The 19,014-nt window shown below is 45.5% G+C and overlaps 1 protein-coding gene across 10 annotated transcripts in view; it reads left to right on the forward strand.

Moving 5' to 3' along the window:
- The first annotated feature begins 2,732 nt into the window (after nucleotides 1–2,732).
- Nucleotides 2,733–19,014, forward strand: part of ADRA1A (adrenoceptor alpha 1A) — a 118,693-nt gene continuing 102,411 nt past the window's right edge. For all 10 annotated transcript variants that reach the window (XR_004283142.1, XM_032332362.1, XM_032332364.1 and 7 more), the window contains exons 1-2: nucleotides 2,733–3,138; nucleotides 4,446–5,996. Coding sequence is in view for 9 of the 10 variants with exons in the window: in XM_032332362.1 (XP_032188253.1) it covers nucleotides 5,114–5,996 (883 nt within the window). In the remaining variant the exon portion in view is untranslated. The remainder of the gene's footprint in view (nucleotides 3,139–4,445; nucleotides 5,997–19,014) is intronic.

Genomic DNA, 19,014 nt, shown 5'->3' on the forward strand with positions numbered 1-19,014 from the left:
CAAGAGGACCCCTAACTTGAGTTTGGGGCTTTAGAGATCCCAGAATCCATAAGACTACAGGATGAAAGTTAATATCTCTGAATGGAGCCCACACACTTCTTTCTAGATTATGCTCTGGGACCCAGAATCTTCTGCTCCAAATGGCCATAAAACCACTTTCAGGGCCTTAGGCCTTTTCTCCTGGACCCATTTTCTCAAAGGCAGGTCATGGGACAGACCATGGCCAGAGGCCAAGGGACAGCTGTAGTATTTGCACACATTTTCATGGCCCTTCAAGATATGGGACAAGGTGGAGTGGGAAGAAAGGGGGAGTAGCCCTGGAGGCCCCTTGTTGGGCCACTTTGCTTATAGCAGTGGGCTTGAGCATAATTCTCAGGTCATGGCGCAAGTTTCTCCAGCCGAGTGAATCATGCTCATGCTAAATGTGAGATTGGGACCACTCTGGTTTAGAAGTATGTTTTAGTGTAAAGTAGCACACAAAATGAACAGAAAAGGTAAGGGTTAATGAGATTACTAACAAGAGGGTGGATAAACTCCGTGAGATATAATTTCAGTCGATCCTCATAACAACCTTGGGGGGTCTGATTGTGCCCCTTTAAAAATTAGTAAGTCTAGGTTCTGAAAAGCTGGGTTTTGCCCCTGGTCTTATAGGAGTGCAGGGAAGCATCTTTATGACTCTAGAGCTTACTCTATCTTCACCCTACATCTCCATGTGTCTAACTCAACACCTTCTGGGACATGCACCTCAACTAGTTTTTAAAGAGTAACCCATAGGGGCACCTGGGTGGCTCAGTTGGTTAAGCCACTGTCTTTAGCTCAGGTCCTGAGCCCAGCTCCGTGGGGAGTCTGGTTCTCCCTAAGACCTTCACCTCTCTCATTCTCTCTCTCTCTCTCTCTCTCTCAAATAAGTAAATAAATAAAATCTTAAAAAAAAATAACCCATAGATGGATAGTTCCCTGCTTGTGGGTCTATGGTTAGCCAGGAAGAATTGGTTCCAGAGAGTTAGTGTCACAAACACTGATGTCACTGGCTGACAGGCAGATTTGAAAGACTTACCAGGCAATGTGTAAGGACCAAGCTACCCAGAAAAAAAAGAAAGAAAGAAAGAAAGAAAGAAAGAAAGAAAGGCAGTTTCCTTAGCCTTGGCTCCAGCTGGTGGGGGAAAGGAGGGTTTGCATGCTTGTTTATAGGGGGCTGGAGGACTGGGAGTTCCAAAGACTTTGTTACATTCTAACCTTGCAGAGTTGAGCAATTTGGGGTTGCTTTTCTTGCTGATAACACTACTTCCCTTATCTACCGTAGAACAGATCTTAATAGAAAGCTCGCCCTCAATGGTATAAGGTTAATGAATATGAAATCAAACAATAACATTCTCTCTCTGGTGGATGGGATTCCTAAGGAACATACATTATATACATCTTTGAGGATGAGATACAAGGGTTACAGGGAATTATAGTCCAGTGCTCCCTACCTGAGGGGATTGAGTCCCAAAGAGACTTAGTTACTTAATTAGAGTGAAGCCAGATTTCCTGTATCTTTATCCACTATTCTTCTACAACCTTAAATTCAGTTTATGGATGAGCAAGCCATTTTTGTATATATTTTAAAAATAATATTAAAGTCCAATCAAATGATATTAAAGTCTAATCAAATGTGATAGGTATACATACTAGCCCTAGAGATGGGGGAGGTGGGTGTCATTCTGTGTAAGAGAAAAGGAAGTCTAAATATTGGGTTTTTAATGAGGTAGTGCTCCCTGATCTTTCCATGAGCATTCCTCCAAGGCATTAGAGGTATTTTGCTATAAAAGAGCCTCCCAAACATCCCCTTGGAAAAAACAATATCAATTAACTTTTGTTCAAGGGAGAGAATTCCAATGCATACCATGGGTCAAAGTTCTCTGTTACTAGGTTTAGGGGTACCTGTAAATATTCTAAGAACAGTGTATTTTGTCTAAATCAATAAAGATGAAAGCAGATGATGTAGGAGGTGGGAATCAGAGTACAGAAAATTTTAGTATTTTCCCAATATTCCAAAAACACATATGGCTTTATCCAGTTGCAAGGTAAACAGAACATGGAATTTACCAGAAAAAAAGGCAAATAAAATTGGTGATGTCAGCTTGTCATATGCCAACTGTTTAGTGAATCAACAAGAATTAAAAGAGAAGTAACAGAATTAACATTCCTTTAAAAAATACATTTTCTTCTAAGAACTGCAAGAGAATTTGTGGCACTTTACCAACACCAAACCGTGTTTGGAAACTACACCGGCACTACAATGCTTTTTAAATTCATTTGTTTAAAGAAATAAGAGATGGATCATATTTAATAAAGTTTAGATATGCTCACCTTATCTTCTCGGAATCACAATTTTATTACAATCAGATTTATTAAATGTTATCTGATTTTACTCTCATCTTAAAACATCTGCAAATAATATAATTTACCTGCGTATTTGGCATAACAACATGCTTTTCTTGATTTTAACAGAAACTAGTCCAAGTGTTAATTGAATAAAGCTGTTCAAATGTAACTTTTGGGTCATTCCTTTGAACACACCATACATGCAATAACATCTGTGCGGCAAGTGTCAATTTTTCTTTTATTTAAAAAATCCCATCATTTAAAGAAGTTACTAACTATAAATAAAAGTCACACCCACACTCACACCCACAGCCACCCACCCACACAAACCTTTTTAAAGTAAAGCGAAAACTTAATACACTCAGGACAGGCGGGAGTGGAAAAAAATACGGTTGTGCGCATTCTGCCTGTTGCCGCAGAGTAATACGGTAAACAGCCGATTACGGTACTCGCCGGGGCTACTGCCTGTGTGACGTCAGCAAGATCTAGCTGCAAAGTTGCTTGCCATTCTTTGCTGATGTCGGGGAGCTGAATATTTAAAGGGTAAATGTGGAGTTATTGCTTGGCTATTTTTTTCTATTTTCACTCTTTATTTTAAATTCTGCAGGTAAAGCGATAGTGAGCTGGGAGCTTAAAGACCTCTGTGGTGGAGGGGTGAGTCAGCGGGTGCAGAAGAACTAAGAATTGGTTCCTTGGTGAGACGGTCGCCTCTTCCCCCAGAGAGGCAGGGCTGCTCGTGGGACCGAACCCCCGGTCCGCACCCCGTTCCAGGTGAGTGCGCGGCGGAGCAGGACGCGGGCGTCCAGGAGGGCGGGGTGGGTGAGGGCCCAGCTCCCTAGTTTCCCGGTGAGCCCGAACCCGCACTTTACCTAAGCGCCCCCATCCCGCTTTTTTCACCCGCTGTGACACCACCATTCCACCCCACCCTGATTCCCTTATATATTTTAGAAAGTTACCTCCTAGTTAACAAGTGTGCTTTTCAGCCCGTATTTATCGCCCCGAGGTAGAGGCAAGAGGCTTTCTGCAGTTGCTTGCTTTTAGTACCACCTGTGAGCTCCTGAACTTGTGATTTTTTTCTCAATAGCCTTTGCCCCTGGCGTCCCGCCTCAGGGCCTGCCCCCAGCCAGAGTCCTTCGAAGGGAAGATGCCCCCCCCACCCCACCCCTCGCATTCCTGCCTGAGTCCCTGGGGTCGGCTTGCAGTCGTGGAAACCTAAGTTTCTCACACAGACCGTGGCCCCAGCCCAGAAAACCGCGAAGCGCCCACTTTTCCTCCTGATTTTGAAGCCTACCCAGTCCGCAGTGACCGCCACTTGTAAAGCCCCTTCTGCAGAGGGGCGCCTGCCCTCCCCACCACTTCGCCTGCACCCGCGCGGCCGGTCCGGGTGTGGCTCGAGTCCTCCCGCCCGGCCGATCCTGCGGCTTGAAAAGGGCTCCTGGACCGACCCGGGTCGCGTTCAGACCTCGGGCCCGACAGGCTGTGCTCGGGACCTGGCTCTCGAGCCGGCGGGGCTGCTCCACAGACCCGCGCGCACAGCACACCCAAGTGCGAATAACTCGGGCGTGAACGTGCGCGCGGCTCTGGCTGGCCTGCGGTGCCCGGGCCGCTGCGGTTCCCTCTCCCAGGCCGCCCCCTCCAGGTGGCTGCGAAGCAACCTGTTTAAACGGCAACCGCCAGTTTTCACCGACTCGGCTCCACGCTACACACACTCGCGTACACACACACACACACACACACACACACACACACACACACACAATCAGCCGCAGTCCCGCCTCGCGAGCTTCGCGGGGGTTTAATTTCGCTGTGCGACCGCTCATCATTGGCCGCGGCGGCTTTGGGTTGGTTTGCTTCGGATCTCGGAGGCCTCGGGCCGCGCGCCAGGGCAGGTTCCCAGCGGCGGGGGCACAGCGCGCGGTCCTCTAGCGCGCCGCCTGTGCTGCAGCAGGGCACGCCGCTCCCGGACCGCAGAGCCGGCGGGGCTCCCAGCCGCCGCCCACGGTCCGTCGAGCCCGGGTTTGGCCTCGCTTCCCGGGGCGCCTGGTACACACGCCGCCCTTCTCTTTGCGCTCTTTCAGGAGAACGAGAGCAAACAACGACCCGCAGTCGCCTCGCTCTTGGCCAACATCTCAAATCCACTTCCCCCGGCCTGCGCGCGGAGAAGCTGCATCTGTAGCCCGAGTCCACCGCGGTCCAGTCACCCTGTGGGTAACTGCGGGCCGGCAGAAGCGCCCAGATGCTGGCGATCCCCGCCTTTGAGAGTCGACGGCAAACCCGTTCTTGATTGTGGTTTGCGGGGAGACTGGCGCTGGACTATTGAATTCTAAATAACGTGCAAAATGCTGAATCTTCTAACCAGGACGGATCAGACAGCACGCAAAAGCGGGCTCCTGTAATTCGGCGACTGCACTTTGCAACGTGCCTCCTCGAGCTTCGCGCCAAGCCTCGGGTAGGAAGGGAGCTGGGGCCGGAGGCCAGCGCTCCGGGAGGACAGGGTCCGCGGGTAGCCCCGCGCGCCCCCGGCCATGTCACCTTTAACGTCCTGCCCCTTTGCGTGGCCTTCTGAGGGTTTGCGCGGCAGGCCGGGGTTGCTTCTCACCCGCGCGCTCTCTCTCACCCCCAGCTAACCCCAGCGGGCAGGGCTCCCCTGAGCCGAGACCTTTTGACTCTGCTCCCCCGCTTCCGCCTCCGCCCTCGCCCGGGGGTGGCTCTTGAGAGCCGGACCTCGCCGGCCCCGGCTGGGACCATGGTGTTTCTCTCTGGAAATGCCTCCGACAGTTCCAACTGCACCCACCCGTCGGCACCGGTGAACATATCCAAGGCCATTCTGCTTGGAGTGATCTTGGGGGGCCTCATCATTTTCGGTGTGCTGGGCAACATCCTCGTCATCCTCTCCGTGGCCTGCCACCGGCATCTGCACTCGGTCACTCACTACTACATCGTCAACCTGGCGGTGGCCGACCTCCTGCTCACCTCCACCGTGCTGCCCTTCTCAGCTATCTTCGAGATCCTGGGCTACTGGGCCTTTGGCAGGGTTTTCTGCAATATCTGGGCTGCGGTGGACGTCCTGTGCTGCACCGCGTCCATCATGGGACTCTGCATCATCTCCATCGACCGCTACATAGGTGTGAGCTACCCGCTGCGCTACCCCACCATCGTCACCCAGAAGAGGGGTCTGATGGCTCTGCTCTGTGTCTGGGCGCTCTCCCTCGTCATCTCCATCGGGCCGCTCTTCGGCTGGAGGCAGCCTGCCCCGGAGGACGAGACCATCTGCCAGATCACCGAGGAGCCCGGCTACGTGCTCTTCTCCGCGCTGGGCTCTTTCTACGTGCCTCTGACCATCATCCTGGTCATGTATTGTCGGGTGTACGTGGTGGCCAAGAGGGAAAGCAGGGGCCTCAAGTCTGGCCTCAAGACCGACAAGTCGGACTCAGAGCAGGTGACGCTCCGCATCCATCGGAAAAATGTCCCAGTAGGAGGCACCGGGGTGTCCAGCGCCAAGAGCAAGACGCACTTCTCAGTGAGGCTCCTCAAGTTTTCCCGGGAGAAGAAAGCGGCCAAAACACTGGGCATCGTGGTGGGCTGCTTCGTCCTCTGCTGGCTGCCTTTTTTCCTAGTGATGCCCATTGGTAAGTCTTTAAACACCCTGTTAAATTGCTCCCCTCTGTTTCCCCAGACTCACAGTCAAGGGCGGGGGTCGGGGGGCGGGGGAAAGAAAAAGAATCTGCATTTCAAACAGCAAAGCCCGAGGTGGGGGTGGGGGGCAGTTTGGAAAATGCTCCCTGGTAGAAAAGTGAATTTTAGTTCCCTTTCTTCTCGCAGTCTCATTTATATGATTATGTCCTAGAGCACTTTTTCAACTAGTGTAAAGTGGCTTCCAGCAGATTAATTGGTCTCCTTAATAAGAACGTCAACTTTTCTAAATGCCTTTAAGCATTGGTTTAATTTAAATAGATCCCTCTTCTTTGGAGTCTCAGAGTCTCGGGCACACACTTAGGCAGGGGCTGTGGAATGCCACTTTCACCTCTGCTGCTTGGACTGCAAATTCTCTTGGCCTAAAAATAAGCACCATACTTATTCTGAACAAATGTGTAATTTTATTATTAGATTAGATTACTCCTAAGGGTTAGTCATAATGGTCTGCTTATGTTCTATATCTGTGTTAATTTTATTTTCTGGACTCAGTATGGAAGAAAGTGTGGCCAGCCACTGGCAAGGGGAAAAAAAAAGATGATTTTGTGTCCACGCGAATTTAAGCTTTAAAGAATTCAACATAATGTTTCCAAAAAGTGAATACTTACCCCTTTATTTTAGTAGTATTAAAACGAGCAGTAGTCTTGTCCAAGATCATTCTGAAAGTTGCAGATGACACTGTTTGAAAATAATACAGTAATGTTACAAATCCAATTTTTGCAAATGCCATATTAGCTATTGTCAAAACTAATTAGCACATTGTAAGTATCAGCAAGCTGATCCACTTGGACTAGTCATCTATATCTGAGAGGCCTTCATGAGATCCCAAAATGGTTGTTTGCTATTTTTAGTTTGTGAGCTCAAATATAGACCCACGCATTGCTTGTCCACTAACTCTAGAAAAAAAAAAAAAAAGATAAAAATTAGTAAAAGTTCGTTTCTGGCACTCTAGAGGCAAATTTAAGTGGCATGCATTCAAAGTACTTTAACTTGCAACTCTGTGTTGTAATAGCAGCTATTTGTTTCTGAGGCCAACTCAAAACTTCATTTGTCCAGGATCTTTATTTCATTCTCCTTCTCCGATTATTATTCTGAAATCCCAAGTGGAGTGAAGCGATTCTTCAAGTTCTAGAGCTTTGCTAATAGCATAGCCACCAGCTGCATGTGGCTGTTTAATACGAATTAAAATTAGAGATAATTAATATTCAGTCCCTCATTCTCACTAGCCAAAGTTCAAGTGCTCAATAGCCACACATGGCCAGTGGCTCCTGTTGGGGACAGCAGAGATATTGAACATTTTGATGGTTGCAGAAATTTCTCTCTAGAGGGGCTGCTTAAGAGGCCCTCCTGAGTCCGCTCGCTGGCTCTCCATGGTGCCTGCCTATCACGATTGCTGACTCTGTTCCTGGAAGTACATCACAGCTTTGAGTTTATTTAAATAACACCCTGCCTGAGCCACGGTTTCCCTGCCTTTCTGCCTCCCATCTCTTCCCCCTGAAGTTTATTCGTGTATCTGTGTGTTCATACGGCATTTGTTACATTGAGCACTGGTACTCGATGGGTAGTTTGAACAAGGCGACAAATTCCTTGGCAGTAAAATGTTTGCATTCTCTTAAGGGAGGTAGACAAACAAATGAATGCACCTTAAGAAGTCAAGGATTACTAAGCAGTAAAAAAAAAAAAAAAAAAAAAAAAAGGCAGGATAAGAGCATAAAGATTTGTAGGGCAATGGGGTGGGTCATCAGAGGAGTCCTCTCGGAGGAATGATACGGAGGAGCAAACATTGCCAAGTCCAGAAGGGCCTTTTGGGCAGAGGGACGGCAAGTTTGGAGATAGAAAGTAGCCTGACCTATTCAAGGGAGATCAGAGAGGCCAGAGTGGCTGAACGACAGAGAAAGTGTGGGCAGACAAGTTCAAAAACGTTGTGGAGACGAGGTCAGAGCGCCGTGGATCTTTTAGGCCCTAGTGGAATTTGCCTATTATTCCAATTGCGTTGGGATGCCATCCCCTCAGACAGGTTTTAGCGGGGGGGTGGCTGGTTTTATATTTTTAAAGGATCATTCGGGTTGTTGCGTCGAGAGTGGGCTGTTTGGGGGCCAACTGTGGAAGCAGGGAGACTGGGTGGGAGGCTGTTAGAGCGGCCAAGGGTGGAGAAGTCGTGATGCCTAGCACTTGGGGGAGAACAGGTGGGGTGTGAGATGTGATTACATTCAGGACTTATTTCACAGGTGGAGCTGACAAGTTTGGACATAGGGTATAAGAAAAAAGAGAGGAATTAAAGATAACTTCTGGTTCTGGGGCATAAGCACTGGGGTAAACAATAGTGCATCTGGTTGAAAACTAGAGAATGATGGAGTTGTTAGGAGCTGGCAGGAATGGGAAACACAAGTGTTTATTCTGTGTAGCCCTGCTGAGAAGTGTCTGTTCACCATCTAAGTAGAGATGCCAAGTGGCAGGCAGTTGGATGCATGAGCTCCAAGCTGAGAGGGGCAGCTGGGGCACCCTGTAAACTGGGGACACAGCAACATACTTAAAGCCACAGAAGTGGACGGGTCTACAAGGGAGGACATATGGAGAGAAAGAAGAAATAAGAACAGAACCCATGGCATTCTGGGATTTGAGGACCTGGAAGAGGAGGAGAACCAACTAGCAGAAGAAGTTGAGAAAGAGTGGGCAGGGAGGTAGGAGGAAAACCAGGAGACTGCATTGTTCCCAAAGCCAAATGGAAATGTTTCAAGAAGGCAAAAGTATTGAGCTGTGTCACAGGCAGCTGCTCGGCCAAGTCAGAGGAGGGCTGGGAATCAACATTGGACTTGGCCATGTGGAGGAGGTCCTTGGAGATATGAGGACATCCTTTGAGGATAACAGTCTCAGTAGAGTGAGGGAGACAAAAGCCTGACTTCGTGCTTCCCAGAGAGAATGAAAGATGAAGTGAGAGCAGTGAAAAGAGACAACTCTTGGGAAAGTCTTTTCTAGACAGTGGAGCGGGGAAATAGAGGAAGAGAGCCGGAAGGATCTGGAGAGAATTTCAACAGGTGGGGGATAGGATACCATGTGTATATTCTGACGGAACGATGGAGTAGAGTTGCTGATGGTGTAGTTGAGGGAGGAGGTGGGATTCAGTGCCCAAGTGGAGTGTTGAGAAGCGAGGGAGAAGCCGGGGTCTGTAAGCACAGAGACGAGCAGACGCGTAGGAGAAGTGTAATCAGCTCTTCAGAGTGTATTCATGCCCTTGACCTAAACAAAAGCAAGATCATCAGCTACAGGTGAAGAAGGCATAGAACGTGACGTTGGTTTGAGGAGCAAAAGAAGATGTGAAATATTAATCTTTGAGGCGAGGGCGCAAATAGATGACGGAAATTTCGTAGCATTCCCAGAAAGTCCTACGGACGTATTTGAGATTTATAGTCATAAATTGAAAGGAAGACCAGTCAAGAAGGCTGGTGTCCCTCCCCAATGGCTAAGAGGCAGAGGGTCAGGAACCACAGTAAGGGCATGAACTAGAACAGATTAGGAGTCACAGAGATTCAGAGAGTGAACCAGAGAGAACTCTAGTCTAACCATGGCCTCCCTCTTGGATCTGCTCTCCTGGGGAATTAGGGACTTTGAGGTGAGGTGTTACAGTGGCAGGAAGCCATGGTAAGACAGCAGCACCCAGAATCACTGGGCCTCCTTTAAATCCCAATAATGCAGCGTGGCAGGAAGGAAATTGAAAACGTACAGTTGGCAGTCTGACTGGGCTGTTCAGTAGGAAGGAGGTCCCTGAACCTACCAGGATCTGTGGTCCAGAGTTTCTCCATGCCACCGTCTGAGCGAGAGACTATTTCCTCCAGGATGGATTGACTGTATAGTAAGTACCAGGCACTGAGTTAGAGCAAAAAGATGAATAAAGCATATTCACAACCCTCAAGGGAAGCACAGTCTAGTTAAGGAAACAAATTAGGAACAATTACCACAAGCCTATGAAGTGGTATTCGAAGTGCAAAAGAATATCACCGTGAACTGTGTCTGGAGGTCACTGAGGAGACTTCTAGAAGTGCCACTGTTGACTGAGCAGGGACTTGAAGCCTACACTACTTCTGCTGGGTTATCAGTGAGATGTTATTTGTTTTTAGTAACCGTTTTAAGGACATTTTTCATGCAAAACGTGAACCGAAGAATAAATATGCCATGAGATTTTCAGACACAATGGACACAAGTTCTTAAGTATGACAAGTGCTCTCTTGGGAAGCAGAGATTATCAGTCCGAGCTAGGCTGTCAGAGGACAGCGGGGTCCGAAACAAAGGCAGGTAGGGACACATGTGGTGTACGAAGCCAGGGAGCAAAGTGCCCACAGGTGCGGGAAGTGGCCCAGGATAGTGAGTGAGCATTCTTCCGTAGCTGAAGGCCGCTCCTCTACCCTGTGAGAGGGCTCCCCAGCACCTCCACACTTCCCTCCTCCCCAGCTCCAACCACCAAGGCCGGGCTAGTTGTCGGACTGGACTGAGTAGCGTGATTGCCGGTAGAGATTGACTTGCCCACCCTCAAGTCTTGTTTTGCCTCAGTGTTTGGTGAAAATGTTGAGTCAGAACCCCTTGTAAGGAGGGACGTCACCTCTGAGGCGGTTATCAGTGACTGTGTGGAAAAGCCAGGTTTTGGTCATGGAGCTGAATAGGGAGAATAGGAAGGCCAAAGAAGGAAGGGTGAAAAATACATCCTCTGGGGAGCTCCAGCTTTCCTAGAGCGGGTATCGTCTTTGCTTGTTTCATCCCGTGGTCTAGAGCCTGCCAGTTCCAGAGTCATTGGGCTGGGTGGGAAAAGTAGAAAAGAAAGAAAAGATGAGGACATTTACTGAACGTATTGGTGTGTCAGGACCCTGGATCTCTGATTTCAGGACAAAGTGGGCATTATTGCTGGACCTATTCATTGCTGTGACCTCTGAGTCAAAGGAGGCAGTGTTGGGCTGAGTTGTGGCTCCTGTGGACATAGACTATTTGATATTTATGTTAAAATTTAAAAAGATAGTGGACCATGTGGCAGTAAGGAGGAAGAATGTGTTTTAAAATGGGGTGTTTGAGGGGAGGCAGAGCTGGCAAGGGGCTTACTGGGTAGAAGCAGTGAGGCAAAGAAAGATTCATTTGTTCAGCAAAATTTCATGGAGCATCCGCTGGGCCAGGCAGCTAGAGAATCACTGCAGAAAAAGACAAGAACGAAATCCCTACTCTAGTGAAGCTGAAAATCTGCACAATGAAATGCATCACTAAGTTCCAGATGGTGATGCGTGAGACAGGGCAAGGAAGAAGGGCGAGTGTAGATAATGACAGATAAATGACATATAACGACTCTTGTGGATGCCCCAAATAACCAGACATCGGGTTGCTTTGCTATAGACGGGAAGAGGTCAGGCCCTGATTCTCCATGGGGAAGGTTGACCTCTTAGAGATAACGGTGTGAAGATAATCTAAGAGTTGCTACGATTTTGAGATAGGAGGCCAGTTTCTCAGTTACTCTGGCTCTACCACAAACCATCCCAAAACAAAGCAACAAATGTTTTATAGCTCATGATTCTGTGGGACAGGGATGAGTCAAAGCCCAGTACATCTATCTGACCATTGGGGCTGCCTCTCAGAATTGGCGGCCGTCTCTTCCTCCAGTGGTTATACACCCAAGTTTCTCCTTCCCTCCCTTTCTCCCTTCTTTCCTTCCTTCCTTCCCTTGTCTTCCCTTCCCTTCCCTTTTTCTTTCCCCTTTTCCTTCCTTCCTTTCAAGACTTAGTATTTATTTTAGAGGGAGAGAGAGAGAGCGAGAGCATGAACATGAGCGAGAGGAGTAGAGGGAAACAGAAAGGGAGAGAGAATCTCCCAACACACTCCCTGCAGAGCACAGAGCCTGACACAGCGCTCGATCCCACGACCCTGAGATCAGGACCTGAGCCAAAACCAAGAGTGAGACACTTAAGTGACTGAGCCACCAAGGCACCCCTTGACTATCTTTCTTTCTTTCTTTCTTTCTTTCTTTCTTTCTTTCTTTCTTTCTTTCTTTCTTTCTTCTTTCTTTCTTTCTTCATTAACATATAATGTATTATTTTCTTCAAGGGTACAGGTCTGTGAATCATTAGGCTTACACAGTTCACAGCACTCACCATAGCACGTACTCTCCATAATGTCCTTAACCCAACCAACCCATCTCTCCCCTCTAGCAATCCTCATTTTTTTCCCTGAGATTAAGAGTCTCTTATGGCTTGTATCCCTCCCCGGTCCCATCTCGTTTCATTTTTCCCTCCCTTTCGCCCACGACCCCTTGCCCTGCCTTTCAGATTCCTCATATCAGGGAGATCATATGATCATTGTCTTTCTCTGATTGACTTCTTTTGCTCAGCATAATACCCTCTGGTTCCATCCACATCATTGCAAATGGCAAGATTTCGTTTCTTTTGGTGGCTACATAGTATTCCATTGTGTATGTGTATGTGTGTGTGTGTGTGTGTGTGTAAATATATATATACACACACACACCACACCTTCTTTATTCATCTGTCAATGGACATCTAGGTTTTTTCCACAGTTTGGCTATTGTGGACATTGCTGCTATAGACATTCAGGTGCACGTGCCCCTTCGGATCACTACATTTGTATCTTTAGGGTAAATACCCAGTAGTGCGATTGCTGGGTCGTAGGGTAGCTCTATTTTCAACTTTTGAGGATCCGCCATGCTGTTTTCCAGAGTGGCTGCACAGCTTGCACTCCATATAGTGTAGGCATCCTCGCCTACACCTGTCGTTTCCTGACTTGTTGATTTTAGCCATTCTGACTGGTGTGAGGTGGTATCTTATTGTGGTTTTGATTTGTATTTCCCTGATTCCGAGTGATTCCGAGTGATGTGGAGCACTTTTTCATGTGTCTGTTGGCCATTTGGATTAGACCAGCTTTCTTATAGCCTGGTAATTCTTTCCAAGAGAGCCAGGACAGACACTGCCAGGCCTTTGAAGAGCTAGAACTGGCCCAGTGTCACTGCTGTCTCATTCTGCAGTGAAAGCAAGTTATAAGGCCCACACAGGTGCAAGGGGGAAGGACATAGCTTGATGTCCTGATGAGCGACTGGTGAATGCACAGAGGGAGGAAGGGTTATTTTGACCACCTTGCAGCACATCTCTCTCACAAACATATCAAATAACATTTCTCTTTTATCTGCTAGTTTTTTATTGAGAATTTCCGATATGCTGGGCTTTATGCCATGCGCCAGGTAAGAAGAGTCTGGATCCTCACCTTCCCGCAGGCTTCTAATCTCTTTGGATCAGATAATGTCTGATTAAAAAAACCGAACTGTGTACAGTGCAGAGAATGTAGGTGGTACCATGAAAACATATACTGTGGATAAGAATGACCCTGAGCAGGGAGGGCAGAAAAGACTTGCTGCAAAGGAGGGCTTGACCTTTGAGCCAAGATGTGCAGCATGGGGAGATGCTCGGTGGCTGCAAGGGTGATGGGGTGGATTGGGGGGTACAGAATGGGTCAGGACCCCAACAAGTTTAGCCGTCTGGAAAATCCTCATGGACATTCCCCCATCTGCTGTGTGTTAATTCTTTCTGCCCATGGTTTCGTGATGCCTTTTCTAGAAAACCTACCATTTTTGCTGTGTGTTGAGCACGGGGGCCACGTAGATCTTATTCTTCAAGACACAGAATGGAAAGGTTCTCAATAGCCTGGTGAGATCTGTAGCATGGGTTTACTTTCCACTGATGTTTTCTTTCCCCTAATTTCAGAACAAATTGTTAAGAATATTTGAGACTCCTCTCTTCTTCCCAAACTTGATGCTGAAAAATCTCAAACACACAGAAAAATGGCAAGAAAGTACGATGGCCACTTGTCTGTCCTTCACTAGATTCACCACTTAACATTTGCTCACACTTGCATTTTCTCTCTCAGTCAGCCTCTGCTCTATCTTGTGGGCGTATGACCCACAAATGTTCTCCCAAGCTCTGAGGCAGTGGGGGAAAGGGGTTGCATTCAGTGAACAAATCCAAAATCCTTTATCCTTCCTTTGCCACTGGATAGACACAGACTGTCCCCTTCATGTACTGAAAAAACAAACAAACTAACCCACAAAAGATAAGACTGTTGGCTGGTGTGGTCAGAACAAAGGTGTGTGAGATAGCTGGTAACGAATGAAGCTGGAGAGAAAGGAACCAGACCAGATACGCTCTTCGAGCCATTTTATGAGTTTTTGACCAGGAACAAGGGTGACATGACAAAGCCTATATTTCAGACTGTCAAAGGCTTCGTGGAAAGAGGACTCTGGAAAGGCCAGTGGGAGACCTTTACACGGGACAGGTGAGCCATGTCCTACCAGGCGCCATCCTTCCCACCTGTGGTGGCAAATAGTTATTTTCGTGAGCTGCTACATAGTTCTGGAATTCCTCCCTGTCATTGCCTCTGGCACAGATTTATGAGAAAGCCTTTCTCTGATCACAAATAGTATAAGCAGACTTGGCTTTAAATTAATTCTGGCTCTTTCCACGAGACGAAACTGTCAATGAAGATTTACTGTCATATTCAGAAGAATGTGCTGCAGGCTCAGAAAACATCTAGAATGAGTTCCAACAATGCTTTGAACAATAGCCGACTCTTTCAAATTAGGCTACAGACAGGCAAGTCATTACTTTGAAGGAGACAGCATTTAAGGAGGAAGGCTTTGCTGTGTTTTCTTGCCTCATGGTTTCAGGTTCGGATGGGAAGACCCACCTTCCTTGTCCAACAGGTTCCCTGTATTTTAGTGCCCTTTGGTTTGCTAGCTGGAGGCTTGCATCACAGCTTCTCATTTTTAAGTTGTATATTTCTTTGCTATTTGAAAAATTTCCCCCCTGTATTCTTATAGTCATTTGTATTTCGACTTTTGTAATGCAAAATTGCTTGTCTGCTTTTTTGCTGCTTTTTATAAAGCCATTTATTTTTATTTCTTTTCTATTTGTAAGCTCATTTTTATACATTGAAGATATTAATCACTTATTTATAGTATATACTGGGTTGCCAATTTTTTTCTCATGCTATAACCAGATATTGCTGAGAAAATGTAGCTTCTTTATTTTCCACGAAATGATGTGGTCTTTTTCATGAACTCCATGGAAATACACACACACACACACACACACACACACACGCTTTTAGTCAAATCCAATAAGCTCAGCCTGATCCCTTCGTTTAAGCAGCGTCTTTATATCCTTAGTCTCTTTGAAGTAACACAAGCCATACAGATTTGTCCGCAAAGTTGTTGACCAGGTCGAGGGGCTCACATGATCTCCTGGGTATGTGGAGAGGAAATTAGGACACTTGGCTGACACTTAAGTGTGATTTTTTGTGTCCTGCTTTGGGGAGGATGGTGTAGTATAGTGACTAAGCACTAGTTGTCCTCTGATGAGTCTGAGGCTGTTCATTGTGGTCCATTGTCCCACTTGATGACCCAGGGAATCATTTTGTCCCTAGAGCCCCCCATGATCATCTCTTGCTCCTGAGCTAAAGTCCTCCACAATGTTTCACCCCTGATCCCTTGAGAGACATGGAGATCCCCGTGAGTTCCTTCCACACCACACACACTACATGACACCACACCACACACACCACACCCCACACGCCATACACACCACAGCACACCACATTACACACACCACAAATACCACACCGCACCACACACATCACACACACCATACCACGCCATACCACACTGTACCACACAACACCACACACCATACCACATCACACCATACACACTATACCACACCATACACACACCACACCATACCACACCCCACACCACACACATACCACATACACCACACCACACATACCACACCATACTGTACCGTACCACACCATACCGCACATACCATACCCACCATAGATACCACACATAACATACCATGCCACACACAGCACACACACTGCACCACACCACACTAGCGTGTTGACCAGGTTTGCTCTCTGCCCAGCTGTGCCGGCTATAACTTTCACGGTGCAGTAGCTGTCATGTGGCATCTCCCAGATACCCAGAATGGAGAGTGGGAAAAATCACCTTCACTCCCACCTTTATCTTAAATGCCTCGAGGTCCTTATTGAGAGGGGAGCTCAGAACACCCAGCTGCCTCTTTTCACTACCTTCTTCCCCTTTTCCCCCCACAGTCCACCTGTAGAAGGTAGATGGGGAAGACATTCCCTTCCTTTTTCTGGTTAAATAGGACATTCCTCTGAACCATGTCTTCTGCCTTCCCAGGGTGGCATCTCCCTTCTGTGGAATGGCAGATGGATTTCAGACAGAGAGACAAGAGAGGTTTACTAAAAAGGGAATAAAGATGAGGAGTACTTAATAATATAATTCTTGCACGTATTTAGCAACTATGCTTTCCATTGGGTTTTTTTTTTCACATTTTATTGTTTTTATGGTTTTTGCAAATATATGGACATTTAACATTTTTTATGTGGTCACATATTTTAATCTAATTCTTTATGAACTGTGCCTTCCTGAGGATGCTTGGAGAGATGTTCCCCAGTGCCAGTTAGATAACCTCTGTTTTCCCCTGTTCTTTTAGGGCATCATTTGTCATCCAACTGGAATTTATTTTTGTACTTTGGTCAGTGATGTCTAACTGTATTGATTTTGATGGTTAGCCAGATATTCTTTTATTTTTTAAGCCTCATGTTCTTTTTTTGTTTTTGTTCTTTCTTTTTTAAAGATTTTATTTATTTATTTGACAGAGAGATAGAGAGAGAACACTAGTAAGCAGAGCGGCAGGCAGAGGGAGAGAGAGAAGCAGGCTTTCTGCTGAGCAAGGAGCCCGATGCGGGGCTCGATCCCAAGACCCTTGGAACATGACCTGAGCTGAAGGCAGACGCTCAACCAGCTAAGCCACCCAGGTGCCCCTAAGCCAGATGTTCTTAAAAGATTAGTGAATAATCTATCCTTTCCTGTCTTACTTGGAAAACCACCTTTGTTATATTAAAAAGAATCTTGGGACTCCCACTTCTGTTCCATAATTTACATTTCTCTGCTCTAGTATTGGAGCTACACTATTTTTTTTTCATTTAAAAATTTTTACTCTTTTTTTTATTGTAGTATGGCTCACATATAACATGTAATATTTGTATTTATGACATAAATATCATACTTATCATATAGTATATCTATATTTTTATGTATAATATAGAACATAATTTAATATATATTAGATTATAGTAAATATTATGTATATTTCAGATGTACATCACAGTAACTTGACAGTTCTGTACACTATTTTAGTTATTATGGTTTCATAATACATTTTAACATTTTTTGGTTTAAGGCCCTGGATGAAAATTCTTTTTCAAAATTATCTTGTCCATCCTTGCGCATTCCTTTTTCCAGAAAACCCCGGTCCCCCACCAGCCCACACCACACACAAATCCTGTCACATATTAATCATAAATTTTTAGGATGTATAGATTAATTTGAAAAGTGACATTTTTATCATGCTTGAGTCCTCCTGTTAAGACTTATGACATGTCACCCCATTCATTTGCCTGGCTACTTTTTGAACTATTGTTTACACTTTACTTTTCATCACACTTACTAACATGTCCTAGAAAACTATGATAGTAGATTTGGGAAATACTGCTTTGGTGGTTCAACATTAGATTTGGCACTCGTTGTTGGTTTTAGATCAACACACGTCATCATATCAAGGCAGTATCTTTCTGAAGTTTATAGAAACATCTTATCAAAACTAAATTTTAATTTTATCAAATGCTTCTTTTTTGCTACCCATCACTACCCCCTTTTTTCTTTGACACTGTTCTGATAAATTTTATTTCATAATATTAACCTATCTGTGTATTCTTGGATTAAATTCTATCTTGATCCGTGGCATTTTCCTTTTTTATTCTGCTGTATTATACTAAATGTCTTATTTCTGGATTGCATCTGTATTTCTATGTGAAGCAAATGTATTTTATTCTATTGTGGTGTGTTTGTCACATTTTGGTATCAAGTTTATGTTAACATCATAAAGTCAACTGTGACACTTCCCATTTTTTTGTACAATCCATAACAGTTTAAATAGCATAAGAATTATGTGTTCTTTGAAGGTTTGAAAGAACTTGCCCATAAAACATTTGGGCACAGCTCCTTTTATGGATGCAATTCTTGGAGACTGGTTTCTATTTCTTCCATGGATAGTGGTCTATTCTGATTGTCAGATTTGATAATCTTTGTTTTCTTATTTTCCATTTTCCTTCTTATTGAGGCTTAACATTTTCACATAGAATTCTACAGGAAATTCTTTAATTTTTCATTTCTATCTTTCTCATTTCCCACATCATGTGCTTATGTTTTCTTCTTTCTGTCTTCATTAAGATATCTCAGAAGATTGTCTGTTTTACTAGTTTTTTTCAAGAAACCCATGTCCTGGACATATTGAACCTTTTAATCTGTGTTCAAGTGCAATAATTTAATCTTTAGACATTTCTTTCTTTTACTTTTTCTGGTTATATTTGGCCCTTTTTTAATTTCCTTGCACAGATTGTCTGCTTCATGTATTTTCATTCTTTCTTGTCTAAGATTCAAAACAATCAAAGCTGTACGTTTTCCTTCATGCAGGCTTGAGCTCTTTGCCCTCTGTGTTGCCAAGCAGTGCTCTCATTTAGTTGCTCCGATTTCCCCTTTCAATGTTCCCTTTGTCCTATGTAGATGTAAGAGGATTCGTTGCAGTGTTCTTGCTGTTAGTTACTTTGAAAATAATTGGTGTTTTTAAATGCCCCACTTCTAAAATTCAATTTCAGATTTACTACATTGGGGTCAGAAAACGTGAACTAAATAATTTCTAGCTTATGGAATTCAGTGAGGTTTTCTTTGTGCCTTAACATATGATCAATAATCAGCATATTTAATAGATTCCTGTTTAATAGGTACTTGTTAACTAAACTTTAATAGTGACATTTTTAAGATCTTCC

The sequence above is a fragment of the Mustela erminea genome, chromosome 2 (assembly GCF_009829155.1).
Source record: "Mustela erminea isolate mMusErm1 chromosome 2, mMusErm1.Pri, whole genome shotgun sequence".
Classification (NCBI taxonomy): Eukaryota; Metazoa; Chordata; class Mammalia; order Carnivora; family Mustelidae; genus Mustela; species Mustela erminea.